The 27,630-nt window shown below is 47.4% G+C and overlaps 1 protein-coding gene and 1 pseudogene across 1 annotated transcript in view; one reads left to right on the forward strand and one right to left on the reverse strand.

Annotated features, from left to right (window-relative positions):
- Window positions 1–1,181, reverse strand: part of MYO1D (myosin ID) — a 354,052-nt gene extending 352,871 nt beyond the window's left edge. Inside the window, exon 1 of the mRNA XM_042966688.1 lies at window positions 1,046–1,181. Coding sequence (XP_042822622.1) covers window positions 1,046–1,140 — 95 coding nt within the window. The 5' untranslated portion in view covers window positions 1,141–1,181. The remainder of the gene's footprint in view (window positions 1–1,045) is intronic.
- LOC122233704 lies at window positions 1,079–24,532 on the forward strand (annotated as a pseudogene).
- The last annotated feature ends 3,098 nt before the right edge of the window (window positions 24,533–27,630 follow it).

The following is a 27,630-nucleotide window of genomic DNA, read 5'->3' on the forward strand; positions in this document are numbered from 1 at the left end:
AGAGACAGACAGACACGGGGAGAGAGAGAATCCCAAGCAGGCTCAGTGCTGTCGGTGGCCACAGCCCCACCCGGGGCTCCCGCGCAGAAACCACGAGATCATGACCTGAGCCGAAACGAAGAGTCCGAAGCTTAACTGACTTAGCCACCCAGGCGCCCTTCATAACTACTTTAAAGTTCTGTTTACATTTTACTGTATCAAGAGTGAAATAATCACACGTCGAAGGGTTTTTAAAATAAATTAGTCTTGGAAGCCCATTTTGGGCGTTGAGTCGTGACTACATTCTCAAGGATGTCGGTAACACAAGGGCTCCATCCATAACTGCCTGAAAAAAACTGAAACCATGAATGCCTTGTCAAATTCAGACAGTTTATCTTGGCACTGGCCAGCAGAGCAGTCTCTTCGATGTCTGGAAACGTGTCTAATTACGTTTAGGAGAGTAACTAAAAAATAGCCAGTGTCCCGGGACAGCTCAGGGACCGCTCCACAGCATCCTGAATGACAGGATGGAACCGCGCCAGAAAAAAAGGAAAAAAGGGAAAAAACAAGAAAAAGAAACGAACCAAGTGTAAAACCAGGATGAGACCCGAGTCTCTCTCCAGAACAACCCTCCAGTCTCCCCAGGGCCTTCGTGGCCGCCACAACTCTCCCTAAAGTTCCTATTTTCCTTTACCTTTGTTTCCATTAGGTCACCCGGCCCGCCCACACCACTCACCTGGGGCCGCGCGCTGGCCGCCCGCACACCGCTCGCACCCCTCCCCCCACCCCCCGCGTCCGGACAGCGCCCCGGACACCCGTCTCCCGAGGGCGCAGCCCCGGGGCTCGACACGCCCCTTACACTCCGAGGCGGCCACACCCCGGGGCGTCCTCTCTCGGGAACGCGCGACCACCGAGCTCCGCGGGCCCCCAGACACCCCCATCCGGCCGCACTCCATCCCTCGAGCTCGGCGCGCCCCTGACACCCCCAGTCCCGCCGCACCGCAAGGGCGCCCCCTCTCGGGAGAGCGCAGGCTCGCGCCCGGGCGCACGGCCGCTCCGCCCTCACCTGAGCCGGAGGTTGGCCATGAACTCGGGCATGGAGACGGTGTCCATCAGCACGAAGTCCGCCTTGCCGAACTCCAGGCTCTCCTGCTCCGCCATGGCGCCGGCGCACGGGCTCAGGTGGGCGCGGACGGGCTCAGGTGGGCGCGCTCGGGTCGCGGGGGGCCGGCGGGGGGGCGCGCGGCGAGCTCGGGCGGGGTCGGGGCGGGGCCGCGGCGCCGGGCGCGGGGCTGCGGGGGAGGGGGCGCCGCGCGCCGCTCGGCGGGTCCGGGCCGGACGGAGGCCGCCCCGCTGCTTCTCGGCGCGCTCTCGGCCGGCACGGCGCAACCGGCAGTTTCCGCTTCTCCCGCGGCGGCTGCCCGGAGCTGTGGGGGACGGGACACCGAAACGGAGACGGCGGCGGCTGGTCCCGCCTCTGGCCTTGGTCTAGCCCCGGCCCCGCCCCGCCCCGGCCAGGCCTCTCCAGCTCCGCCCCGCCCCGCCCCGCCGGCCGAGCAGCCCGCCCCCGCCGCGGCGCAGGCCGCCGCCTCCTCACCTGGGCGGCGCGCACGCGCGCGGCGGGCGGCGCGGGCGCGCGCCGGGCCCGGCCTGGGCGGCGGGGCGGCAGCGCCCCCTGGGGACGAGCGCTGGAATCTCGCGGGGCGGGGGGAGGGTGGGCGGTGCCGAGGAGGACCGACGTAGGAAAGTGGGTGGAATCAGGTTTCCAGAATTGCCTGCTCCGCGGTACTTGATGGCTGCCCACTGAGTTCCAGAAGCAGCTCGTGGAGATATTGCGAAGATAATTCTTTATGATTGGTTCTATCACCTTGCCGCGAAGCCCCCCTCCTCCTCCTCCGGTGCTCGCGTCCTCTCCATCCCCGAAATGATGGTTCGCCCACGGACTGAGAGAGAGTAATAATAGCTAACATCTGGAGGACACTTAAACTGCCCAGAGCTTTCTAAGCGCCTTGGAGAATTCACGTAACTTGCCACATCGCTAGGAAGTGAGGAAGCCACAGTTACATCCAAGTTGCTCGAGTTACGAGCCACATGGCAGAATGCTTCCCTTCTTCAGTGTTCCGTGATCCATCTTTCTGTTCACTGACCTGAGCATGCCATCCAACATTACCTTATATTATTAATAAGTCTTTAATATATGAATGCATCATCTCCCTAGGATTATTGCAGGCCTCTTGAGCCCGGGGCCATGCCCTAAATTTCTTCATATCCCCGTTGGCAACCAGCAAGTAGCTATTGTGCTGCCTTGCTTATGTCGATATGAAATCCGCACTGGTTTAATAGAGTGGAATGAGTTGTCAGTGGTCTCCAATTTATAGATACATTGTTTGAGCTTGGAAAATTCTTTTGGAACTTAGACTACATTTTCCCGATGAAGATATATTATACATGACTTTCTAAGGCAGCTGCACCTCTTCAGCCTTGTGTTTCCCTTAAGACCATCTTCTAGGAAATCTGCTAGGAAATCTAGAGGCTCCCAAGGACCTGGCTGGGCTCCAACTCCATGGCTGAATTTGAGATGAGTAAACCAGACGGAAGGACCCTGCTCAGGGCTTGCTTCCGCTGCCAACAACCGACTCTAGCCAAGAGAGAGGGGAAGGCAGCTTGATCACCTCAGGAGGGAGCCACCTCTGCCATCAGGAAGCCACCCCAGGGGCACCTGGGTGGGTCAGTTGGTTGAGTGTGGGACTCTTGATTTGGGCTCAGGTCATGATCTCATAGTTTGTGAGATGGAGCCCTAGTCCAGCTCCAAGCTGACATCGAGGAGTCTGCTTGGGATTCTCTCCCTCTCCATCTGCCCCTCCCCATGTCCTCACTCTCTCTCTCTCTCCCGAAATAAATAAACTTAAAAAAGAAAGAAAGAAAGCCACCCCAACCCCTGGCTCAGGCAGAGCTCAATTGCAGCCTACCATTAGCAGCTCTCCCTCTTCAGAAGGCACCTCTCTGGCTCTCAGTGTCCTCGTTTGGGGAATAAGGCCTCTGGGCTAGACACTTTCCAAGGTAGAGCTGTCCTTTGCTTGGATCATTATGTGGGTCAGTCAGTGGCTAAGCAGGTAACTGCATAATATGGTACATTCCTAAAATGTTTGTATTGGCAAGGCCATAGGAGTGAGGGATGGGACAAAATTTAAGATTTAAAAATTTTTAAATTTAGTAACTTAAATTTTGTGAAATTTCGAGCAACCAAGGGAGCACACTCAGGGACCCATTGGAAATGGACGTGTGTGTATTCCCTGAGCCCTGGGGTTGTTAGAGCAAAAGTAATCCCACAGTGGGTAGGATCTACAATGGGATGTAGCTGTAGTTTTCAAATGAACAGAGCAAAGGAACTCTTGTGTGTGTGTGTGTGTGTGTGTGTGTGTGTGTGTGTGTGTGTTATCAGTATCTTGGACAGGAGCCCAACATATAACACGTGTACAGAACATATGCAAAATGTATTTTATAAATTTATAAGCCCAAATTAATATAAAATCAGGCATTGAGACCAGTAAGGCTCTTTTGCTGAACCCATGTCTGTCCATTGGGGGTCCCTGTCATCTTAAATCAGCTTCGGGATTCCGATTTACTTTTGAACACTGTTTTGGTTGTACAATATCAAGAAAATCCTGATTTACATGGGGAAGCAGTAATTTGTTACTATTAGAGTGTTACATTCAGCCTTTTTAAAGGCCAGTGCACAGCTACAAATTTATTAATGACACATTTACAAAATGTTTCAATATACACAGAGACAGCCAGAGAAACGAAACACTGAAATATGCATTTGAAGAAGATAATATAGAACAGGTTTGCTCATTATTAATCTCCTTTGTGATAACGTTTAGATATAAACACATTTGGATATGTATGTTTGTGTTACAGCTTAAAATATACTAAAAGCCAGGGGGCACCTGGGTGGCTCAGTGGGGTAAGTGTCTGACTCTAGATTTCTGCTTGGGTCATGATCTCATGGTTGGTGAGTTCGATCTCTACATCAGGCTCTGCACTTACAGTGCGGAGCTTGCTTGGGATTGTCTCTCTCCCTCTCTGCCCCTCCCCTACTTCTCCTGTCTCTCTCTCTCTCTCTCTCTCTGTCTCTCAAGATAGATAACCTTTAAAAAAAAAAGGTGGGGAGCACTTGGGAGCCACAGTAGGTTGGGTATCTGGCTTCAGCTCAGGTCATGATCTTGCAGTTCATGAGTTGAAGCCCCACATCAAGCTCTGTGCTGTTAGCATGCAGCCTGCTTCAAATCCTCTGTCTCCCTCACTCTCTGCCCCTCCCCCACTCTCTCTCTCTCTCTCTCTCTCTCAAAAGTAATAAACATTAAAAAATATTAAAAAATAAAAAATAAATTAAAAATATACTAAAAGCCAAAATAAAAGTTAAAATCACCAATAATGAGATGCACTGACATGATGAGTGATATCATCTCCTTGGAAAGACATAATAATATCACTTACCTGCTAAAAATGTATCCACTACATCTAATTATGAAGAAACACCAAATAAACCCACATTAAGGAGCATCCTACAAAAAACCAACCTGTACTCTTGAAAAATATCAATGGCTTGGAAGACAAAAAAAGGCTGAGGGGCTGGTCCAGGTTAAAAGGCCCTAAAAAGACACCACAGCTAAAGGCAGTTTGTGACCTGGACTTTAACCAGAACAATGTAAAGGACAATATTGGGACAATCTGTGAAATTTGAATACAGACTGTAAATTAAATAGTAGCATAGCATTACTATTGGTTTTCCTGAATTTGATCATTATATTGTGGTTCTGAAGGGAATGTCCTTATTCTCAGGAGATGGATCCTAAGTATTTAGGGGTAAAGAGTATGATGTCTCAAATTGTTTGGCAAAGAATAATAATAATAGTACATGTGGAGATATATATATATATATATATATAGAGAGAGAGAGAGAGAGAGAGAGAGAGAGATAAATGGATAAAGCAAATGTAACAAAACATTAATAATTGGTGAATATAAAGAATGTGTGGGAGGGGGCGCCTGGGTGGCTCAGTCGGTTAAGCGTCCGACTTCAGCTCAGGTCATGATCTTGTGGTTCGTGAGTTCAAGCCCCGTGTCGGGCTCTGTGCTGACAGAGCCTGGAGCCTGCTTCGGATTCTGTGTGTCTCTCTCTCTCTGCCCCTCCCCTGCTCATGTTCTCTCTCTCTCTCTCTCTCTCTCTCTCTCAAAAATAAATAAACATTAAAATTTTTTTTTAATTTAAGAATGTGTGGGAACTTTTTTGCACTCTTCCTCCAATTTTTCTGTAAGGTTGAAATTATTTCAAAATAATAAAGTTAAAAAATCAAATAACAGTCTAAAAGTGTCCTAACATAAAAATGTTTATTTTTTAGAAATCCTATAATACTTAGAAATGAAAGTCACATCAGAAATTTGCACATCAGACGTTCCACGACTGAAGAACCCACACACATTTTGAAAACTCTGGTGAGGAGTGTCTGTAAGGTCTGGTTGCCACAGATATGCTAGGAGATTATAGATACCAAACAGACCATTCGAAACCCCAAAAATAATTTAAATAATTTATCTTTTCAATATATTTATAATTTAAATAATTGAATATGTAAATGTCATCAAATATGCCCCAAGGAGGGTGCCACCTGTTCTCTGCCTGAAATTCCCTTCCCTGTTGTCTCACCCCTCACCCCTATGGCCTAGCTAACCTCTGCTCCTCTCTTACCTCTCAGCCCCAACATCACTTCCTCCAGGAAGGCTTCCCTGATTTCCTAAGTGAGGGTTGGCTGTCCCTCCTCCGTACCCCCACAGCACTCTGGAAATGTCACTCCCATTCAACACTGAATACACTTGAGCCTCTTTTCCATCTCTCACGAGAGAGAGAGCCATGAGGTCCGGGGCCATGTCTGTTCTGTTCTTGGATGTAACTCTGGCACCTGGTAGCACAGTGCCTCAGATGTGAAAGCTCTTAATACACACTTGCTTGATAAATGAATAGGGAATGGTCTGTGAATCTATGGGTTGTGCGATGCGAGGTTGTCAGCACCCCCCCACCGCTTGGTAGACTTTCTGCATTAAGATCAGTCTTTGTGCAGCGTTTATCTTATTCTTATCTCCTGCCCCTAGAAGCAGGTTTCAGGGCTGTGTTCGCTTCTGTCCTGAGGCCAAGCCTGTGCACTGTATGTTCACATTAAACAAAAGCTATTGTTCCCCAAACTCCTCTGCAGTTGACCTGCTACTGGCTTATCCTTGAAAATCAACTCTGAATTTTCCAAAGCAAATATTTGCTCCCGTTCTCTCCCAGAATGCTTCTGGGCTGCCCCACCTCCCTGCCCTCCCTTCACCAGGTGCCCTGCATTCAGGAAGACAGCTCACCCCAGCAGGAGTCCTGCAAGACAGAAGCAAGAAGGCCAGGAAAAACAACATTCAAAGGCTCTTGTATACATTTATTTTATAAGCCCAAATCATCCTAGAGCAGAAGTAGAAAGGACACTTTATGTTGCAAAATAACTTGATAATGCACTCACATCCATATTAGAAATTACGTGGAACTCTCTGCCTGAGGTATTATCCAAAAGATGCTTCTTCTTCTTTCATGCCCAAGACTGGATTTGAACTATGAGTGGTACATCAAAGGCAGCGTGTATGCTCTCTGTGGTTACTGAAGCCTAAGTTTTTTTAAAGTAAAAGCAGACCCAACAGTTGCCTCCCTGGTATCCCTGGTGGCTTGCCCACCTATGGACCTCCCTGCTCCACTCCCCCACCCTTCTATAGACATCTCACAGAACAAAGGAAAGGGAAATTTCATCGCTGAGCTCACTGTCATGCACCACCCTGAAAGCCCAGAAAGTGACTTAAGAAGTTCATTTTCTCACCTATAGCTATTAAAGACAAAGATCAGCTGGCCAATTGCTAAGGACCTGGCTCTGGGTTCTAGGGATTTCTTCTTTCTTTTTTAATTTTTATTTAATTTATTTTTTAAATTTACACCCAAGTTAGTTAGCATATAATGCAACAATGATTTCAGGAGTAGATTCCTTAATGCTAACCCTTCCCCATTTAGCTCATCCCCCCTCCCACACCCCCTCCAGTAACCCTCAGTTTGTTCTCCATATTTAAGAGTCTCTTATGTTTTGTCTCCCTCCCCGTTTTTATATTGTTTTTGCTTCCCTTCCCTTGTGTTCATCTGTTTTGTATCTTAAAGTCCTCATATGAGTGAAGTCATATGATATTTGTCTTTCTCTGACTGACGAATTTCGCTTAGCATTATACCCTCTAGTTCTATCCACATAGTTGCAAATGGCAAGATTTCATTCTTTTTGATTGCTGAGTAATACTCCATTGTATATATATGCACCACGTCTTCTTTATCCATCCATCCATCGATGGACATTTGGGCTCTTTCCATACTTTGGCTATTGTTGATAGTGCTGCTATAAACATTGGGGTGCATTGGGTTCTAGGGATTTCTATCCCTACTGTCCCTGTGGCTCTAAAGCTGTGCTTACCTGTGATAGTGTTGAGTTGGGAACAAGGATCTTTCTTTAACTCTTTGGAAGGGCTGATACTGCAGACAAAGCTCCTTTTAACATAGTCAACCTGAGCAGGGAGGAAGTTGGGGTATATCAGCTGAAGAGAGGGAGGAGAGAAGAACCCACTGTCCTTTGATGAAAACATGTGGACTTTCTCTCCCAAGACAAGTATATTAAGCACACACACAAACCAGTTTATACATGGACCCCTCTGTCCCTCTGCCCAAAATAACCTGTCTATGGATCCCAGGTTAAGAAGCCCAAGCTAAGGGAAGGGTCATACCACAGGTCCTAATCTTTGGGGAATGGAGAAGAATTCAAGAAACCATCATTGTCAGTATCCTGTGAGTCATCAGATGGGGACTGTCCCATAGCACATTCCCAAGCGTGGGCAGAGAAGCCACATGTTTATGGCCACAGGAAAGATAGCGTCAATGGTAGAGGAGGCAGCCTGGGACAGCCTCCAGAAACTCTTCCTGTCTGTGAAAACATAGTTTCTGACTATAAACATCTCCCTGGAATGTATCCTCTTTACTAATTACAGAAGTGCTTATCACACTGAGTTGAAGCTGGCTGTCCAGGCCTCATCCCTAAAGTCTCCAGGACAGAGGCCATGCTCTACTCACCCTTTTATCTCCAGCCCTCAAGCTGTGCCTGATGCCCTGTACATATTTTTTGAATCGCGTAGATGAATTAATTAGTGAGCTTATTTATTAGGAAAATGGGTGTGTGGGGGTGTAGTATTCTATTTCAAGGAGCCTGTGGCATTTCTCCAAGCCCCAAGCCAGAAAATCACTAACTCTCAATCTATCCTGGCCATTGGAAGTGGTTCTAGAACTAGAACATTTGGGGGTGTGATAGAAACCCACCAGAGGGAAAGCAACAAGGCACGACCACAATCAGTTGATGGATTGATAATGTCTTAAGGCAGGATGTACCAAACCTTAAAGTGTGTACGAATCACTTGGGATGTTGTTAGAAATGCAGGGTTTCAGGTCCCACCTCCAGCCTACTGAATCAAAATCTGCATTTTGACAAGATTCCCAAGGGCTGCTGCTGTTGGTTTGCAGATGATACTTTTTTTTTTTTTTTCATTTAAGCAATCTTTACACCCAGCCTGGGGCTCAAACTCACAAGCCCGAAATCAAGAGTCACATGCTCTACCACGTGAGCCAGCCAGATACCCTACAGACCATACTTTGAATAGCAAGATTTGAAGGAGTCTCAATGGTTGTATAATCAAACATATACTCCCTAGGGAAACTGAGTCCCAGGAAGAGCCCCTGCCTTTGACTAGGTCAGAGCAAGGTGCTGGTAGAGCTAAGACCAGAACTCAAAGCTTCTGCTTTGAGTAGTGGGTAGTCTCCACTGCCCAATGTGGCAGTGAGCATTTGTGAGACAACATGCTGGGGGAGGAAGATTGAGAAGTCAGGGAGGGCAGCACCCTGGATCTTCTCCAGGTAACCCCAGTCCCTTCCTATTCCTATTTTTAATTGGGGAGGGGGGGTGGCCTTCTTTTTTCCATGTTTTTTTTTCTCCTCTAAAAGCTTGGTGTAGATGGGAATCCCACCAGCTCTGGAAAACAGTATGGCGGTTCGTCAAAAAATTAAAAATAGAACTACCCTATGACCCAGCAATGGCACTACTAGGTATTTATCCAAGGGATACAGGTGTGCTGTTTCAAAGGGGCACATGCACCCCCATGTTTATAGCAGCACTATCAACAATAGCCAAAGTATGGAAAGAGCCCAAATGTCCACCCACAGATGAATGGATAAAGAAGATGTGATATATATACAATGGAGTATTACTCAGCAATCAAAAAGAATGAAATCTTGACATTTGCAACTACGTGGATGGAACTGGAGGGTATTATGCTGGGTGAAATTAGTCAGAGAAAGACAAATATCATATGACTTCACTCATATGAGGACTTTAAGACACAGAATAGATGAACACAAGGGAAGGGAAGCAAAAATAATATAAAAATGGGGAGGGAGACAAAACATAAAAGACTCTTAAATATGGAGAACAAACAGAGTGTTACTGAAGGGGTTGTGGGAGAGGGGGATGGGTAAATGGGTAAGGGGCATTAAGGAATCTACTCCTGAAATTGTTGTTGCACTATATGCTAACTAACTTGGGTATAAATTTAAAACATATATTAAAAATAAACAAACAAAAAACTGGAAATTCAAAATACAAAAAATAAAAAATAAAAAAATAAAAGATTGGTGTAGAGGTTAAATAAGATTGCTGGGGCTGGGAAAAATTTGGATTCTTTTCTTATCTGCACCTGACAAAGTAGCAACTATTCGGTACTAATATCATCCACCATTAATATTCGATTAGTATCTATAGTGCTGACACTCCAGGAACAGTGTGACATCATTCCCAAGGTGATATCTTCTAATCTGTCCCCCAAACTCCCTCTCCTCCTGCCATTCACCCAGAGTTTCTCAACTGGTGAGCTTTGGCAGTATTCATCTCCTAGAATTAAGATCACGAAATAAGATGATGTTAAAATGCACAGTGTGAAAAATAAACAAAATACAATATAATGCACAGTGTGCCCCTCTGACTTTTTTGAATCAACAAAATTAATTCCTCAGACTATCCAGAGGTAGAAATGATATGAGCAGTGCTTCTCTCCAAATTCTAACAACCTGAACCCTAAAGAAATGATACAGGGGAAAAGTAGAAGCCACAAAACCAGGAGACCTCAGAAGCTATGTAGTCCAGTGTCCCACCCAATGTCTGAATCCCCTCTACTGTGTGCTGCAATGCCAGACTTACCTGGGCCACTTGACTCTTTCGGCCACCCCCATTCCACGTAGATGTCACCGCACAAAAGCAGGCTCCAGGCTACCCCCATTCCACGTAGACGTCGCCGCGCAAAAGCAGGCTCCAACACCATTTCACTCAGTCTTACTCCTGAGTCACTCCCCAGACACTCCATGACCTGAATCCCAACTGTCCCATCTTCTTGTTACTCATTACCCCTATTTATGAGCTTGGTTTGTCCTTTGGATCTGATAGTCCACCAAGATAGGACCAGGTCGAAGTGAATTATAATCAAGGAGGAGAGCCAAGGTCATGGCCAGTTAAGGAAGAGCCTTCTATTTTTCTCAAGTCGATCTCCCTCTTAGAGTTTCTATCCGTAGAATTCTAACACAATTATCACTAAACTCCATAAAGTTGGCCTTCTCAGTGTCTAAGGTCTGTGTCTGTGCTTAGCCATGTCACAGTCACTTTCTCCTAGTGTCCCCACCCTTTTCAAGTCTCTAATTAGCCCTTCTGTACTGAGTAGGGTTCGGATCAGAGGAGCATTTTCCCCATACAGTTCTCAGGAGGCCTTAGGGATACAGTGGCACCCAAGCTTTAGATACTTGTACTGAGGCATCGATGGTGGCTGGGGATCTTCATTTCAATAAGCAGCTCAGGAGATTTTGCCGCAGGTGGGCGGGAGGCCTAACTTGGGAGAAATAGTGATGGGAATTTTGGTGCCAGACACATCAGAGATCAGTTCCTAGCTTCGTACCTTACTGCCTGTGTGACCTTAAACAAATTAGTTTATCTTTATAAGCCTCAGTTTCCTCCTCTCTTCTATACTTCTGAGTATTAAAACCACAAGGTGAGATGTCGATATAGTGCTTTGTATAATTCAAGGCAGGTACTGAGCATTCAGTAAATACAAGTTAGCATTGCTGTTAGTGTAACTGCTTCTTTTATCTTCAGGATAGGGAATGTATTTATTTTTTTAATGTTTGTTTATTTTTGCAGCAGAAAGAGTGTGGGCAGGGGAGGGGCAGAGAGAGGAGCCAAAGTGGGCTTTGCACTGACAGCGGTGAGCCCGATGCAGGGCTCGAACTCACCAACTGTGAGCTCATGACCTGAGCCGAACGAAGTTGGATGCTCAACCGACTGAGCCCCCAGGTGCCCCCAGGATAGGGAATGTATTAGCAGGCAATTTATCGCATATCCTTTTTAGCTGACTGAGATTTCTAACAGATGCTGGTGAGTCTTCTGATCACCCTATGACTTCTCCCTATGTCAGCTTTGTGATTCCTCTCGGTAATTCGTCACCATTTCCATGCAGACCCATGGGCCTTGCACTTAGTAGGGGATCACAATTTGCTGAGTATTTTTTAATGAGTGAGTGACATCTGGCCAGGGCTTCTTACTACACTCCCACGGCAACATCACCTCTGTTGTCACCCTTCTCCAGTGCTCTCCAGCATCTTCTGGACGTTACAGTGCTCGTTTGGTTCCCCATTGCCCCCATCACTGAAGAGTGCCATCCCACAGATGACTTCTGCCAGTTTGTATTTACTTTGTTGCATTAAGACGCCCAGTGCATTTCATCATATATGCTCTATGCATATGTTGCATTTTTAACTAGACAGATAATGAGTGATGAAGCCGGTAAAAGGAGAGTAGGAGTTGAGGCGGTGGGTAGGATGTGCTTTGATAGCCAGGTCATGGACTGTCTTTTTCTTTTCACAGGAGTGTTCAGTATAGTTCTTTGTCACCAAAGAATTCATTCCGGGGAGTTGAGCCTGCACCACAGATAGGCTGCATTCCAAGTTCTTGGAACTACATTCCAAGTTCTTCATCAATGAATAAATACACGCAGCAGCCGTGCAGAGCACACGTGTGTAACGACAAGGAGAGTGGGGCTCTGGCGTTCGGGTTGGAAGAGCAGCAGAGCATGGGGTTAGAAGCCAAGGCTCAGGGAGGGGCCGGTCCTGCCATCGTGCACTGTGTGGGACCCCCGGACAAGTCACATGAGCCCTTCCAGACTCAGTTTCCTCTTCTGTAAAGTGACGGTAATACAAATACCGACCTCATATTGTTGCCCTGAGAACTGATTGCAGTAAGGTACATTACACACTTTGTATGGGGTCGGGTACATAGGGCTCGATAAATGGGAGCTCCCAGTGCATCAGTCCCCACCAGTCTCCTGAGCTGGGGCTTCAGTGTGGCTCATAACTGGGAGAAGGAGGAGTTCTGTTCTGGTTCTTCTTTTGACACCCTGGTTCTCTGGCGTCCTCTTATCTGCTCCTTCGTGTGAGGCTGGGCATTTCCTTGTAGCTCAGCTGATAATGCTAATTGCGGGGAGTTCGCAACCTCTCCATCTAGGGTTTCTCAACCTTCAGTCTTGAAGGTACAGTGACTCCCTGGCTTCCCTATTCATGCTTTGTCACCTGAGTTCCTAATTGCTCTTGCACAGCCAGGTACCCCTCCCAGTGGAAATGCACACACACAGGGCACATCCGTGCAGAGCTGTTCCTCGAACCCCAACCCCTGATCTTGTGGGGTTGCTTCGGGAAGGTTTTACAGACCAATGAATCCTAAATCTGGCTGGTCATTAGATTCACCTGGGATGCTTTTTTTTTTTTTAATGGTTATTTATTTATTTTGAGAGAGAGAGAGAGCAGGGGAGGGGCAGAGAGGGAAGGAGAGGAAGAATCCCAGGAAGGCCCTGCACGGTCAGCGCAGAGCCCAGCTCAGGGCTCCATCCCACAAACCAGGAGATCATGACCTGAGCCAAAACCAAGAGTTGGATGCTTAACCAACTGAGCCACCCAAGTGGCCCCAACTCACCTGGGACGCTTTAGCAAAAGATGCAGCTTCCAGGATCCCAGGCTCAGTCCTTTTGAATGGAAATCTTTGTGGCCAAGAACCACTATAATAAGAACACCTGGGGTCACACACGTAAAAGGAATCACTGCGGAGATCCGTGTTGCCTGGTAAATTAATGGCCGTCAGGTCAAAGTGGTCACTCTCTCTTTTACATGGGAAGAACAGAGGAAAGGTTAACATTTTGAGTTTCCCACCTCAAGCTCTTTTCCAGAATGTACCATCAGCCTGCCTTGTTAGACTCCACACCTAGTATTTCTTAAGTGTTCTGGGAGTATTGTCTCCTGCAGGTGCAGTCACTAACCACTGATTTTATTAGGAGAGCGTGCCTTCCAGCTCCCCCTAGCAAACCCCTTTGAGGCGCTCACTTGCCTCCAGCCAGTGCTGTGACCTAGACGTGTTAAGGATCAAGCCTTCCGCATGTACTGCGTTTGCCTACACCACCTAAGATGCCCGAAGAAGAAGACTATACTGCAGCCCAAGAGAAGTACGGGAGGGCCAGCTCAGCCTCTGGGAAGAAGAAGAGGAAGAAGAAGAAGAAGGAGGCCTATCTTGGTTACGTGGGGAAAATCCTAAAGCAAGTGAGTTGGGGCTCTCCTGATGGAAGCTTAGAATGGCCAAGACCCGTGTCATGTGAGTGGCCTGGGTGTGTTCTTGACTTCAGCTTTTCTCACACAGGGGTCCTTCTTCACGCCCCAAGTTCCTGAAAAGTTGCGTGCAAACAGCTTCGATAAACTGGATCTGCAGATGGTTGCTATCTTTTCCCACTGGGCTCGCTGTCTGTTGGCAGTAACTCTGAACACCTGAGCTCTTCGTGTCTCTCTTGGATCTGTTGACAGTCAATCTAGAAATTGATTCTTAAATGCCCTCTTACAGAGAGAGGATTCACCACCTCGTCTGTTCTTATTCTGTGAAGAGGCACTTACAGCAGGTTTTCACTAAGTGGTGCTCTGTACTTCGAATGTACCTAGCATGGGTAGGCTTTCGTTCCTCCTTCCTGCCCCCCCAACCTCACTTTGTAGCCTACAGTTGCAGAGAACAAAATCAGAGAAGGCTTCCCCTTTGGAAGAAGCTACGGGGAAGAGAAGAAGGTAATTTTGTGACAGATGTAAGAAGGCTTGATTTTGAATTTTCTCCATGACGTTAGGGCAGGGCTGAGTGTTCATGGGTGATCGTTACAAAAGCCCCCTGTATTCCAGGGGTTTCATTTGGACTCTGTTGCTTATCCTAGGAGAAGAAGGGGAAAATGGGATGAAGGAATGCTAGGAGGAGGAAAGAAATATGTGATATAGGGCCTGGTTTCTCAACCCCAGCACTTAACCTTTGGGGGCTGCTTCATTCTTTGTTGTGGGAGCTGTCTGGAGCATGGTGGGATTCTGGGCAGCATCCCTGGCCTCTACCCACTGGATGCCAGTAGCACCCTGTCTCCCAACCGAAAATGCCCAGAGACATTGCCCCCCACTGAGAACCTGCATTTTCTGGAAGGGCTCTCTGTGCGAGTTCTTGGACCGAGTAATCCTCTAATCATTAGTCTGTCCTTGGCCTGTCCTTCACTGCGTGGGTCTGGCAGGCCACTCTGCTTCTGCAAGTCTCCCAAGGGTCGGGTCTGCGCCTTGGGTCAGCCCCTCAGGGCATGTGAGGATAAAACATGTTGGTTGGATTAATGTATGGAGCATCTCAGTAGAAGCCAGGTCTGCTGGGGAACTCAGATGGAAACGATGTGGTCTGTATCACAAAGGGGTTCACAAGTCCTGCAGGATGGGACCACAGAGGACATGGAGAAACCTTTCAACTACTGCTTCAAGCCTTTCCTTTTACAAAAAAATAAACTGAGGCCCAATGTGAGAATATTACTTGCTTATATGACATCTCATGCCCATCCAGAGCTAGGATTAGAGTCCTGGGTGGGTGATTCTCAGGGCACCTGAGATCATTCTCCTGATGATTCCAGCTGCCCCTCTAACTTTAGACGAAGTCATGAATGACATAAATTGGCATGTGATGCAGGTTCTGAGAATATACAGAGCCCTGATCTTTAGTGGGAAGTTGTGGAACACAGATAAGCCAGAGGGGTTCTTGGGGAAGAATCCTAAAGGGTGGGTAGGATTTGAAAGGTGGGGTTGGGTGTCAGCATGGTAGGTAGAGATGGGAGATCAACAGTGGTATGGAGACCAGAAAACGTAGGGACACATCCGAGGAAGAGCGAGTTTTCCCAGCGTGGCTGGAGATCATGTCGGCACAAGGAGGTAAGGCTGAAAATTGAGAAGTGTTCAAACAAGATGCTTACTAATACGAAATACAGAGTGTGAACATCTACTCTAAACTTCTATCAGGGCACCTGGGTGGCTCAGTCGGTGAAGTGTCCAACTCTTGGTTTTGGCTCAGGTCATGATCTCATGGTTCGTGGGTTTGAGCCCTGTGTCGGGTCCGCAATGTTATCACAGAGCCTACCTGGGATTCTTGTCTGTCTGTCTGTCTGTCTGTCTCTCTCTCTCTCTCTCTCTCTCTCTTTATCTCTTTCTCTCTTGCTCTCAAAATAAATAAACTTAAAAACAACTCTCGCTCTCAAACTTTAAAAAAACTAAAATTATATTTTCCATCTTCTGAAGGTGTTGGATGTTAATTCCACTTCTGTTAGGAAAAATTAAGGCACAAAAGTTTTTTTCTTTAAGAGAGTGTGAGAGGGGGAAGAGAGAGAGAATCCTTTTTTTTTTTAAGTTTATTTCTTTATTTTGAGAGAGAGCATGTGAAAGTGGAGGAGGAGGCAGAGGGAGAGGGGGAGACAGAGAATCCCCAGCAGGCTTTGTACTGTCAGTGAGGAACCCAATGTGGGGCTGGAACTCATGAGTTGTGAGAACATGACCTGGGCTGAAGTCTGACACTTAACTGACTGAGCCACCCAGGTGTCCCAAGAGAGAGACTCTTTTTTTTTTTTAATTTTTATGTTTTTATTTTATTTTATTTTTGAGAGAGAGACCGAGTGCAAGCAGGGCAGAGGCAGAGATAGAGGGAGACAGAATCTGAAGCAGGCTCCAGGCCCCGACGCAAGGCCTCAATTCACGGACTGTGAGATCATAACCTGAGCCGAAGTCAGACACCCCCCCAAGAGAGCGACTCTTAAACAGGCTCCACGCTCAGTGCGGGACCTGATGCAGGGCTCGAACCCACCTGGGATGCTGAACTGAGCCACGGTCAACCAACAGAGCCACTCAGGTGCTCTTGAGGCACAAAAGTTTAAGTGACCAGAGTTAGTATGTATTCTACAGATAAAGGTGCTCTTTCTCACCAGCTACAAATTCCCCTTCCCCATCTTCCTCAGAGAGTTGATAGATACAATGACCTAGTTTCTTTCCTCACACCCCTACCATCGTACCTGTGGTGATTCGTGTGGCCCCATGTATGCACGAATCCATGGAAGGCGTATGTGCTGGGTTAGACCATAAATTGCCAGCTTTGGGTGGGAAGCCTACACTGCTCTGTCTTACCCTTGTGCCATTTCTGTCCCAGACTCACCCAGACTTCAGTGGGTGCTCCTGGATCTCAGATGCACTGGGCTCTTTGGAGGACTGGCTGCTGGAACGGGTTAGCCTGGAGGTGGTTAGATTGTCCTTCTACAACCACAGAAAAGCCATCACCAGCAGAGAGATCCCTGGAGCAGTTAAACAGAGATCCTCTTGGAAGAGCTTCTGTATCAATGAACTGTTCTGAATGGCTCTGTTGTCGAGATGATTGCACTTGTCAAAAATAATCAGATATGTCAGAGGGCTGAGTCGGAAGACGAGGTATCAGACAAGGACCTGTTGCAACAGGAGTCTTGGTGCTACATAGGTGGTCTCTGGGTCCTGTGCTTTTCGCCTCTGACTTAATTTGTGGGGAAAAAATAAAGGCATTTTGTCTTGTGCGTGTAATGCTTATTTTTTATGGCTTTAAAATTTTTCTTAGGCATGCTTCTTCCCACTTGAACTTACCCATTGTCTTTTTGGAGGACACAGCTTAACCCATTATACCATGTACTCACCATCTCTCCCATGTTCAGCCCCAGGGCTAGAGACTGCTGTGCTGGAATGAATGCATGATTTTTTTAAAGCCCCTCTACTTAGATTTATAAGAACAACAACACCAAAAAAAAAAAAAAAAAAAAGTAAAGAGAAAAAGGGTCTGTTTGTTCTTTGAGTATAAGTCTCATTGCATTGGTTATCTATGTAGCACTTAGCCTAATAGCATGTGTGTAGTGAGTGTCAAACGTATAAGCTGGTCCTAACTGTAGAAAAACAAAACAATTATAGTAGCATTATAAAAATATAACGATTTGGGAGCAGAAAGAATAAATGGGCTGATATAGTTTAGATGTGATAGTCTGGGTAAGCCTTGGTAGGTGATGTGAAGGAAGAAAGGTGCTAAGCATGGGGAAGGATTCTGGGCTGAGGGAGCAGCCTGAGCAAAGGTCCTGAGGCAGGCAGGCAAGCTGAAGCTTATTAGAAAAAACCAAATGAAAGCCAGGGAAGCTGGGTTCTGGCAAGCAAGGGAGAAGTCTAGTGGGAGAGGAGGTTGGAGAAAAAGACCGGGGCCAAGTCATGCAGAGTTTGATTTTATTCCGAAGATGGTATGAAGCCACTGAAAGATTCTAACAGGGGGACTGACATCTTGTTTAGTTTTGTGGGTTTTGGGGTGTTTTGCTGTTGTTGAATTTTATCCTCCAGTAAAGTGTACAAATATGAACACACCCCAAAGTTTTACATGTACATACCCAGATTAAGATACAGAACATTTCCATCGCTGCTGCTGTGTCAAGAATGGATTGAAGAGTGTGCAAATGGGAACTCTAGTCAGAGATCTCTTGTCTGAGTGTAGTAGAGAGATGACTGTGGCCCACATGAGTGTGGGTGGTTAGTAGAGAGGGGGAGAAATGAAGGGATTTGAAATGAATCTGAGATAGAATTTGCTAACAGTATGGGGGAGGGGTGAGGAAAAGGTGAGGCTTCCTCGGTTTGGGGCTTGAGCCGTGTGGTGAACTGTGGTGCTGGCTGCAGAGACGAAGACTGGAGGAAGGAGGACAGGTGTTTGGGGAGAGGCGACAGTTGAGAATTCCATTCTGGACACGTTTTCAACACCAGTGAAAACTGCAGATAGAGATGCTGAATGGATAGGACTGGACCAAAGATATAAGTTTGGGCATCATCGGTACAAAAGGTGATGTACATGAATCGGAAGGAATGAATGTGATCACCTAGGAAATGGGGTCAAAAGGAAAAGACAAGATTTTTCAAAACCGAGGTTAAAGAAATTCTAGTATTTAGAATCAGATGGTAGAGGATGGACACACCGAGGAGGAGAGATCTGAGAGGTCAGGAGAGGGTGGTGGTATGGAGGCCAAGGGAAGAGAAAGTGGTCTGGTCCGCTGTGGACAATCCTGGGGACAGTGTGAAAGGGGACACGGAGGGGCACCTGGGTGGCTCAGTCGGTTAAGTGTCCAACTCTTGGTTTTGGCTCAGGTCATGATCTTGAGGTTTGTGAGACCAAGCCCTGCATCGGGCTCTGTGCTGACAGCATGGAGCCTGCTTGGGATTCTCTCTCTCCCTTGCTCTCTGTCCCTTCCCCGCTTTCTCTCTCTCTCTCTCTCTCTCTCTCTCTCTCTCTCTCTCTCAAAATAAACTTAAAAAAAAAGAATACACTTACTAAAAGAGACATGGACATCCAGGGCATTTGGCGACACGGAGATCATAGTGACCTTGAAAAGTCAACTCTCTGGAGCAAGGCGGGGCATCAGGCAGATCTGAGCAGGCAGAAGAACGAATGGAGGTAGCCAGAAGAGACAGCTTTTTGGATGGCATTGAGACATAAGGAGAATTTTAGTGCTGAGAGGGAACAGAGACATGGGCGGGTAGACAGAGGCACTTGGTATGCAGACAGCGGTATTTAAGATGAGCTCAATCGTTTGCTGATGGGAATTCTGCAGGATGGGCTGAGATAGTAAGTCAGAAGAACATAGAAAAAGGCAAAGGGTCCAGGACCTTGAGAAGGAGGGGGTAGGATTCAGAGCAGAAGCAGAAGAGGAAAGAATGAGTAAAAACACTGGTAAGTGTAGAGATTTCATGATCAAAGGGTGAAGAAGGCACCACATTTTTTCTTTCAGAAGGAAGCCAGTGAGAGTGGAAGAGGGCTGTGAGGGAGTTGATGAAATGAAGCTGTTGTCTAAGGGAGCAGGAAGTGAGACCTGGGTCCCTGGGGACAGATGGCTCACCAGCAATGAGTGCCTGTGTTCGGCCTGTGATCACGAACCAATGGCAAAGCCCATCTTGCTGTGTGATCTTCTCCAGCAGCTGGTATCTGCTCTGAACCAGGAAGGAGAGAGGCCGGGGAGCAACTCCATGATGGACAATCCAGGCCAGCTAGGAGGGACAGGGGATGAAAGGGGTGAGGACATAGAAGACACAGAAGATATCAGGTCCGTAAACCGAGTTTCAAAGAAGGAATTTCTCTCTCCAGCATGCTTCAGCCTTAGCCCACCCACAAGTGCACATGCCTAGGAAGCAGCGGTGACACCCAGTGACCACTCCTTGAAGTGCACCTGCTCTGTGCAGGTCCTAAAGCAGCCTTGTATGAAATGACCTGGGGGGTGATCTGCTCCACGTGGGAGCCACTCAAGCCCCACCCCATTCTCTCCGTCATTGTCCCTTGGTGGATTCTGTACCACCAGCCCTGGGCTCTCTATGGGGACAGAGGAGCTGCTGTTCAGGTGGGTAAGTAGAGGTGGACTGTCTGGGCACTGAAGGCAATCTGGAGGGTGTTCGCTCGGATTGGGGCTTCTCTGCCAGGGTCCTGCTGTCCTGGGGATTCAGGGCAAGCATCGTAGGACAAGTCTGGGCATTCCCAAAACCATGCGGGGTTTGGACAATGCTGGCTAGTGACACAAGCCTCTTCCAGCCCACGGTTGCCCTGGGGTGGGGGTTGGGGATTGTCAATCCAGCTGATTCAAGAGCTGAGTGAAGACCCCCCTCTCTCTACTACCCTCCAAGAGTTGACTGTCCTCAGGGATCTGAGAGGGCCCAGATGTCTCCCTGACCCAAGCAGTGGGACCTGGCTTAGTCTAGAAGAAAAGCTGGGCTCCTCCCTATCTTCTGTCATCTATCATAGGTAGTGGGTTGACTGCTGGGCCCAGCAGATTCAGGAAGAGCTCTTTGCCTCCCCCTCAACTGCCTAAAAAGAATCGAGAGGAGGACCTGCCAGGAAGAGAGCTATTACCGTAGATAACTACACTATGATATGGGGGGATGGGAGCCAGGGAGGAACCCGGCAAGGCCTGTTTGATGAAAGTCCTTAAGGTCCCACTGTTTCTGAGGGGCCCAGACATTGTTTACCAGACATTTATTCTTTTTCATCTTCCTGTGAATTTCCTTCCTTCCATTTATTTATTTATTTAACATTTATTTATATTTGAGAGAGAGACAGACACATGCACACACACACACACACACACACACACACACACACACACACACAGAATCCGAAGCAGGCTCCAGGTTCTGAGCTGTCAGCACAGAGCCTCATGCAGGGCTTGAACTCATGAACCATGAGATTGTGACTTGAGCCAAAGTCAGACATTTAAGTGACTGAGCCACCCAGGAGCTCATTCCTTCCCTTTAAAGTCCCAGATCCCTACCCCCTTCTCCTCCATTCAGAAATACTTATATACCTCATTTTGCTTAACCGTCTTTGGTATTTCCATGTCTGCGTGGATCCCCCATAAGTACGAAATGAAATTTGCTTTTACATGTTAGTCCGTCTGATGTCAATTTGAGTCTCAGTCCAGCCAAGAGGACCTTGAAGGGCAGAGTAAATTCTTCCTCCCTAAGAGTACACACGAAATTGGGATAGACTGGCTTTATCTGTTGTAGCCATAGCCAGGGCCATGACAACCTGCCCTGTTCTGATGCCCAGGTCACTGGAAGAACTAGCAGTTTCCTGGTGTGGGTGGTTTGGACTTTGATGCCAGGAAGACCTTGAGTCTACTCCCTGCCCTACCACATGCAAGTTGCAAGAGCTCGGGTAAATCACCTCATCCCTCTGAGTCTATTTCCTCTCTTGCAAACATGAACATACTGACTTTTCAGGGTTGATGAGAAGGTCAACGGAGATAGGCATGTAAGAGGCCTAATCAGTGTCTGGTACATAGTAGGTGCTCAACAAATCTTCACTTCTTGCCTTGGCAGAGCACAAGCTTGCACTCACTGGTCAGAATGAAGACTCTTTCCTCCTTATCGCCCTCAGCACCATTTCTGACCTGCTGGCTTCTCTTCTCTAACCACTGGGTTCAGTCTTCAATTTGGAAACTCTTGCTATGGCTTGGCATTCAGACTGAGTGAGAAGAGGCCATAGGTAGGGTGCTTGAATTTTGAGGAGCTGTCCAGCAACCATCCTTCTTACCTGTTTTGAGAAAACCCCCTTGCGTGTAGACGTATTGGAAGGAAGGGTGCTGCTTGTGCCTCACCTCCCGTGTTGGAGACAGAGAGGAGTCCTACCCAGAACTTTGAATCTAGAAGGAAGGGTAAAGTTGAAGAGAGGGTCACAATCATTTCAGGGCAATTGCACCCAGCCCCTGGAGCCCCTGTGGTACCTGTCCATTTCCTAATCTGGGTCTTCAGTTTCCTGCTGATTCTGTGGGCACCCCATGTCATTTCAACAAGTCCCCTTCCCACATGGTATAATCAGTTTCCATAGCTTGCAAGTAAGAACACTGAGTGCTCATCTCAGGTCAGTCTAGGGAGACTTGAGGGGCATGGGCTTGGTAGAATGATGGGAGACAGCTGGCTAGTAAATGCACTGGCAAAGCCATAGTACTATCCTGTCCTCCCTGCAGCTGGCTAGTGGATAGTTAATGGGGCATTTACACCACGTGTTTGTTTGTTTGGGCCTTATAGGGGAGGAAAAATAATTTTCCCTCTAGCCTTGTAGGTTCTTAGCTGAGACCCTCATGCAATGAAAAGATTAACAGGAGAAAAACAAACAGAAGCTTAATAACATGTATACCTCCTGTACACATGGGAGACACCCAGGAAAACGGAATAACTCCCTGAACCGGCCCAAGCCACCACCTTAAATACCACCTCCAGCTAAAGACAAAAGAAAGGTGTTGCAGGAGGTGGGGCCAGGCCAGTTATGGGAAGTTGGGGGTGGGGGTGGGGGTGGGGGTGGGATAGGGGGAAGTACAGGAAACAAGGGTATGTTATGCAAATTTAAGCTGGTGCCTTCCCCACTGGTAAGAGTTTCTATTGATTTAGGATTATCTTCTCTTTCTGGGACAGGGAGAACAGCTTTACAAATGGATATTTCCCAGCTCTCTGCTCCTCTTCATTTGATGGACAGCAGCATCTTCTGGAATAGTGCCAGCTGCATCCTGGAGACACAATGATAAAGGTCAGAGTAAACAGATTTGGCCACATTAAGTGCCTGGTCACCAGGACTGCTTTTAACTCTGACAGAGTGAATATTGTTGTCATATATGACCCCTTCATTGATCTCAACTACATGGTCTACATGTTCCAGTATGATTCCACACATGGCAAATTCATGGCATAGTCAAGGCTGAGAACAGGAAACTTGTCAACAGAAAGCCCATCTCTATCTCCCAGGAGTGAGACCCCGCCAACCTCAAATGGGATGATGCTAGTGCTTAGTATGTTGTGGAGTTCACTGGGGTCTTCACCAGGGAGAAGCCCGGGGCTCACTTGAAGGGTGGGGCCAAGAGGGTCATCATCTCTGCCCCTTCTACTGATTTCCTCATATTTGTGACAGGTGTGAACCATGGGGAGTGTGACAACTCCCTCGAGATTGTCAGCAATTCCTCCACTACCAACTGCATGGCTCCTTGGGCCAAGGTCATCCAATGACAACTTTGGCACCGTAGAGGGACTTGTGACCACAGTCCATGCATCACTGCCTCCCAGAAGACCGTGGATGCCCCTCTGGGAAGCTGTGGTGTGATGGCTGAGGGGCTCCCCAGAATATCATTCCCACTTCTGGTGCCACCAAGGCTGAAGCTCACTGGCATGGCCTTCCACGTCCTCACCCTCAATGAGTCAGTTGTAGATCTGACCTGCTACCTAGAGAAAGTTGCCAAATACGATATCAAGAAGGTGATGAAGCAGGCATCAGAGGGCCCCCTCAAGGGCATTCTGGGTTATAGTGAGGACCAGGTCACCTCCTATGACTTTAACAGCGACACCCACTCTTCCACCTTTGATGCTGGGGCTGGCACTGCCCTCAATGACCACTATGTCAAGCTCATTTCCTGGTATGACAATGAATTTGGCTACAGCAACCGAGTAGTGGACATCATGGTCCACATGGCTCCAAGGAGTAGGAGTCCCCTGGACCACCAGCCCCAAGTGAGAGCAAGAGGAAGACAGAGGCCCTCAGCTGCTGGGGAGTCCTTTCCCCAACTCATCCTCCAACACACTGAGAATTTTCCTGACCTCTATGCAGTTTCCATCCCAGACCCCCTGAAGAAGGAGAAAGGCTTGGGGAGCCCCACCTCCACAGGTGCCATCAATAAAGTATATTGTCCCCAGCCAAACCAAGCCAAGCAAACAAAAACAAGACAAATGGAGATTTCCCTTCTACGTGTAAATTTCTTTTGTAAAAGGGTAATTTCTAACAGTTTTCAGAGCTTCTCCTATCTGCTATTTCTTGAAAATAATCAGCCTAGGGGCGCCTGGGTGGCTCAGTCGGTTAAGCGGCCGACTTCGGCTCAGGTCACGATCTTGCGGTCCGCGAGTTCGAGCCCCGCGTCGGGCTCTGGGCTGATGGCTCAGAGCCTGGAGCCTGCTTCCGATTCTGTGTCTCGCTCTCTCTCTGCCCCTCCCCCGTTCATGCTGTGTCTCTCTCTGTCTCAAAAATAAATAAACGTCAAAAATTTTAAAAAAAGAAAATAATCAGCCTAAATCAATTCTTATGCCACAGAAACATATTTTGGGGTGACAAATTCTGTTTCTCTTCAGTCTTTTCCGTTTGTGTTATAAACTCCCCAAGGCTGAAGTTTTCTTTCATAACTCTCCTACAAGAATCATAAAATCCAAGACCTGTGTAGGGGCCTAGAGCAGGCTGCCCCAAGATGGGCCACTTTGGCATGATTATTCTGAGCTAAAAGCAATCAAAACCCAGCAGATTCAGGAAAAGTTCTTTATCTCTCCCTCAACCGTCTAGATTTACAGCGGAAAGGAGAGCCTGTACCGGAAGAGAGCTATTAACAGAGATTTCTTTTTACCTAAGAAACTGATCTGCACAAGAGGGTGACCTCTGTTTTCCAAGCATCTCCTCTCCCTTTCCAGCTGATGGGCTTCCTCCCCTTCTAAGCCCGGACCCCGACCCTTCTCACGTAAGACATATACATGAGAATGACACATATTCCAGTGCACAGTATAGTGATTCAACAATTCTATACGTTACTCAGTGCCCTTCACAGTAAGTGTGCTCTTAATCCCCTTCACCTGTTTCACCCATTCTCCACCACACCCCCACCTCCGTGTAAAGGCTGGTCTTAGGCAACCAACCTGAGTGATGGAAAGCTGAGTGAGGTAGGAGGGCCCACAGTGACCACCAGGCTGCATACAAACACGCCCATTAGGGGATCCATCCTTAGGGGAACCATGCAGGGGGCACCTGCATGGTTCAGTCCACTGAGTGTCCAACTCTTGATTTCAGCTCAGGTCATGATCACAGGGTCATGGGCTGTGCTGAGCATGGAGCCTGCTTGAATTTCTCTCTCTCTCTCTCTCTCTCTCTCTCTCTCTCTCTCTCTCCCTCTGTCCCTCTCCCCCACTCGTGCTTCCTCTCTGTCTCTAAAATTTAAAAAAAAAAAAAAGAAGAAAAAGGAGACCCATCTCAAAATATCCATAATCCCTAGCTGACCAATGGATTACTTACAACTGGGCACAGTTACCAAAAAAGGAAAATTCCACACTTTCCCACACCTCTTCACCTTCCCCCTTAAACCACAGCCCCCCACCACTGCCTCCTGGCAGCTAGTCTCTCCTTCGCTGTCCTGCCCGCTGCTCCTTTGCAATGTATTCAATAAACTTCTATCTCCTTCGTTCTGCCCTGGGTGAATTCTTTCACTGCCTTGGCTGCGGGGCCTCCACCTGATCCCGTGGCCCCACACTCCCCTCTGGTAACCATCAGTTTGTTCTCTAGTTTTAAGAGTCTCTTTTATGGTTTGTCTCCTTTTTTCTTTTTCTTTTTTTTGTGGTTTCTTCTTTTTTTATTATTTTTTAAATTTTTTAATGTTTTTATTTATTTTTGAGAGAAGAAAGAGAGTGCCAGCAGGCGAGGGGCAGAGAGAGAGAGAGAGAGAGAGAGAGAGAGAGAGAGAGAGAGAATCTGAAGCAGGCTCCAGGCTCTGAGCTGTCAGCATAGAGCTGTATGCAGGGCTCGAATCCATAAAGTATGAGATCATGACCTGAGCCGAAGTTGGACACCTAACTGACTGAGCCACCCAGGCGCCCCTCTTCCTTCCTTCCTTCCTTCCTTCCTTCCTTCCTTCCTTCCTTCCTTCCTTCCTTTCCTTTCCTTTTCTTTTTTCTTTTCTTTTCTTTTCTTTTCTTTTCTTTTCTTTTCTTTTCTTTTCTTAGAGAGAGAGAATATGAGCAGGAGAGGGGCAGAAGAAGAGAGGGAGAGAATCTTACACAGGCTCCACACTCAGCACATGATGCAGGGCTCAGTTCCATGACCCTGGGATCATGACCTGAGCTGAAATCAAGAGTCAGATGCTCAACAAACTGAGCCACCCCAGTGCCCCACTTTTGTTGTCTCTTAAATTCCACCTATGAGTGAAATCATATTTGTCTTTGTCTGACTTATTTCACTTAGCCTTGTACCCTCCATGTTGCTGCAATTGGCAAGATTTCATTCTTTTTTATGGCCGTGTAGTATTCCATTTTGTATATCTATGTATATATCTATGTGTGTGTGTGTGTATATGGTCTCTATATATACACACATACGACCTCTTCTTTATCATGTGGTTTAGCTTCTTACCTCAAGGCCACCAAATGTTTAAACCACTGAGACAAAAATAGCACTCCATCCTTCCCAGAGTATTTCCAAAAGATTGGAAACACTCATTGTCCCCAGTTACCCATTCCCATTCTTTGCTGTAAGCCCATTTTCCTTAAACAGATAGAGCTGAAGGGGTTTGGGACAGTTTCCCCACACCCCAGAATGGGCCACTTTGGCATGTGGATTATTTTGAGCTGAAGGTAAGTGAGACCCTACAGCTCAAGAGAAACTTTTGTTTTTCCCTTAACTCCATAGAAGAATCTTCACTGGAGGGTCTTTCCAGAATAAGGGTTATTAGCAGAGATAAATTTTATCCGAGCGGCCATCTGTATAGCCAGGCAAACGGCCAATCACCAAATATCTGTTCTTCTTCTCGTATTACTTCCCTCTGAAGTCCCAGACCCCTACCCCCTTCTCCTTAGCGCAGAATGACACATATACCCCATTTTGCCTGACCGTCTTGGGAATTTCCACGTCTGTGTGGATTCCCTGTATGTCCGCTATTAAATTTGATTTTCTCCTGTTAATCTGTCTCATGTTAATTTGATTCTTAGTGCAGCTAGAAGAGCCCTTGAAGGAGTCAGGAATTCCTGCTCCCTGCCATGGCTCCTCCATGAAAGCCCATTAGAGGCTAGCAAAATCACCCCTCAGCCTTCCTGTCCCTGAGTGTCAGCTCGTCACTGGGTCAGGCTCTCCATAAAACAGGTGAGCTGTGAATGCACGCACATGCATTGTATGCAGTGGGGAAAGTCCTGGGCCAGGAGAGCAGGCCTGGGGATAGCAGCCGCCCCTCTCCTACTCACCATTCCTACCCATGCCATATGGGCTGTGTTTTGAGAGATCTTCTGAATTTCCCAGAGAAGCTGGAAATCTGTAGGTATAAGTGAAATTGTTAATTTTTTAAAATGTGGGCAACTAGATTTTTTTTAATTGTAAGCCAAAAAAAAAAAAAAAAGAAAAAGAAAAAGAAAAACAAAAAACCCAAAACCCCCCACAAAAACCCACAACCACCTCTGTGGATTTCAAGTAACCTAGGAGTGACCAGTTTGCAGAGACTGTATTAAGCTGCCTGGGACCTAGTCTGCCCCCTTTGGGACTTGTCACCAGTACTGACCTTAGATTAGTTGATGGGGTCTCTGCCTTAACTCCCAGGCTGTAGTGGGCCTCACTCTGATTCTGCCTCTTCCTTACAGGGCTAGGAGTTTGAGGGCCAAGGGAGATGACCATCTAGAACTCATGCCTTCTTCTAGACCATGCTCCTGGCTCACTGGACTCTGAAAACAAGTCTGCCCCCAGAGCCCAGCCTGTCTCCAGAGCCTGTGTCCACCTCCATCCTTCCAAGGCAACCTGTACCTCCTGGTGTGGGCATCCTTAGGCTTGAGGGATGGCAGAGAGG

The sequence above is a fragment of the Panthera tigris genome, chromosome E1 (assembly GCF_018350195.1).
Source record: "Panthera tigris isolate Pti1 chromosome E1, P.tigris_Pti1_mat1.1, whole genome shotgun sequence".
NCBI classification, from domain to species: domain Eukaryota; kingdom Metazoa; phylum Chordata; class Mammalia; order Carnivora; family Felidae; genus Panthera; species Panthera tigris.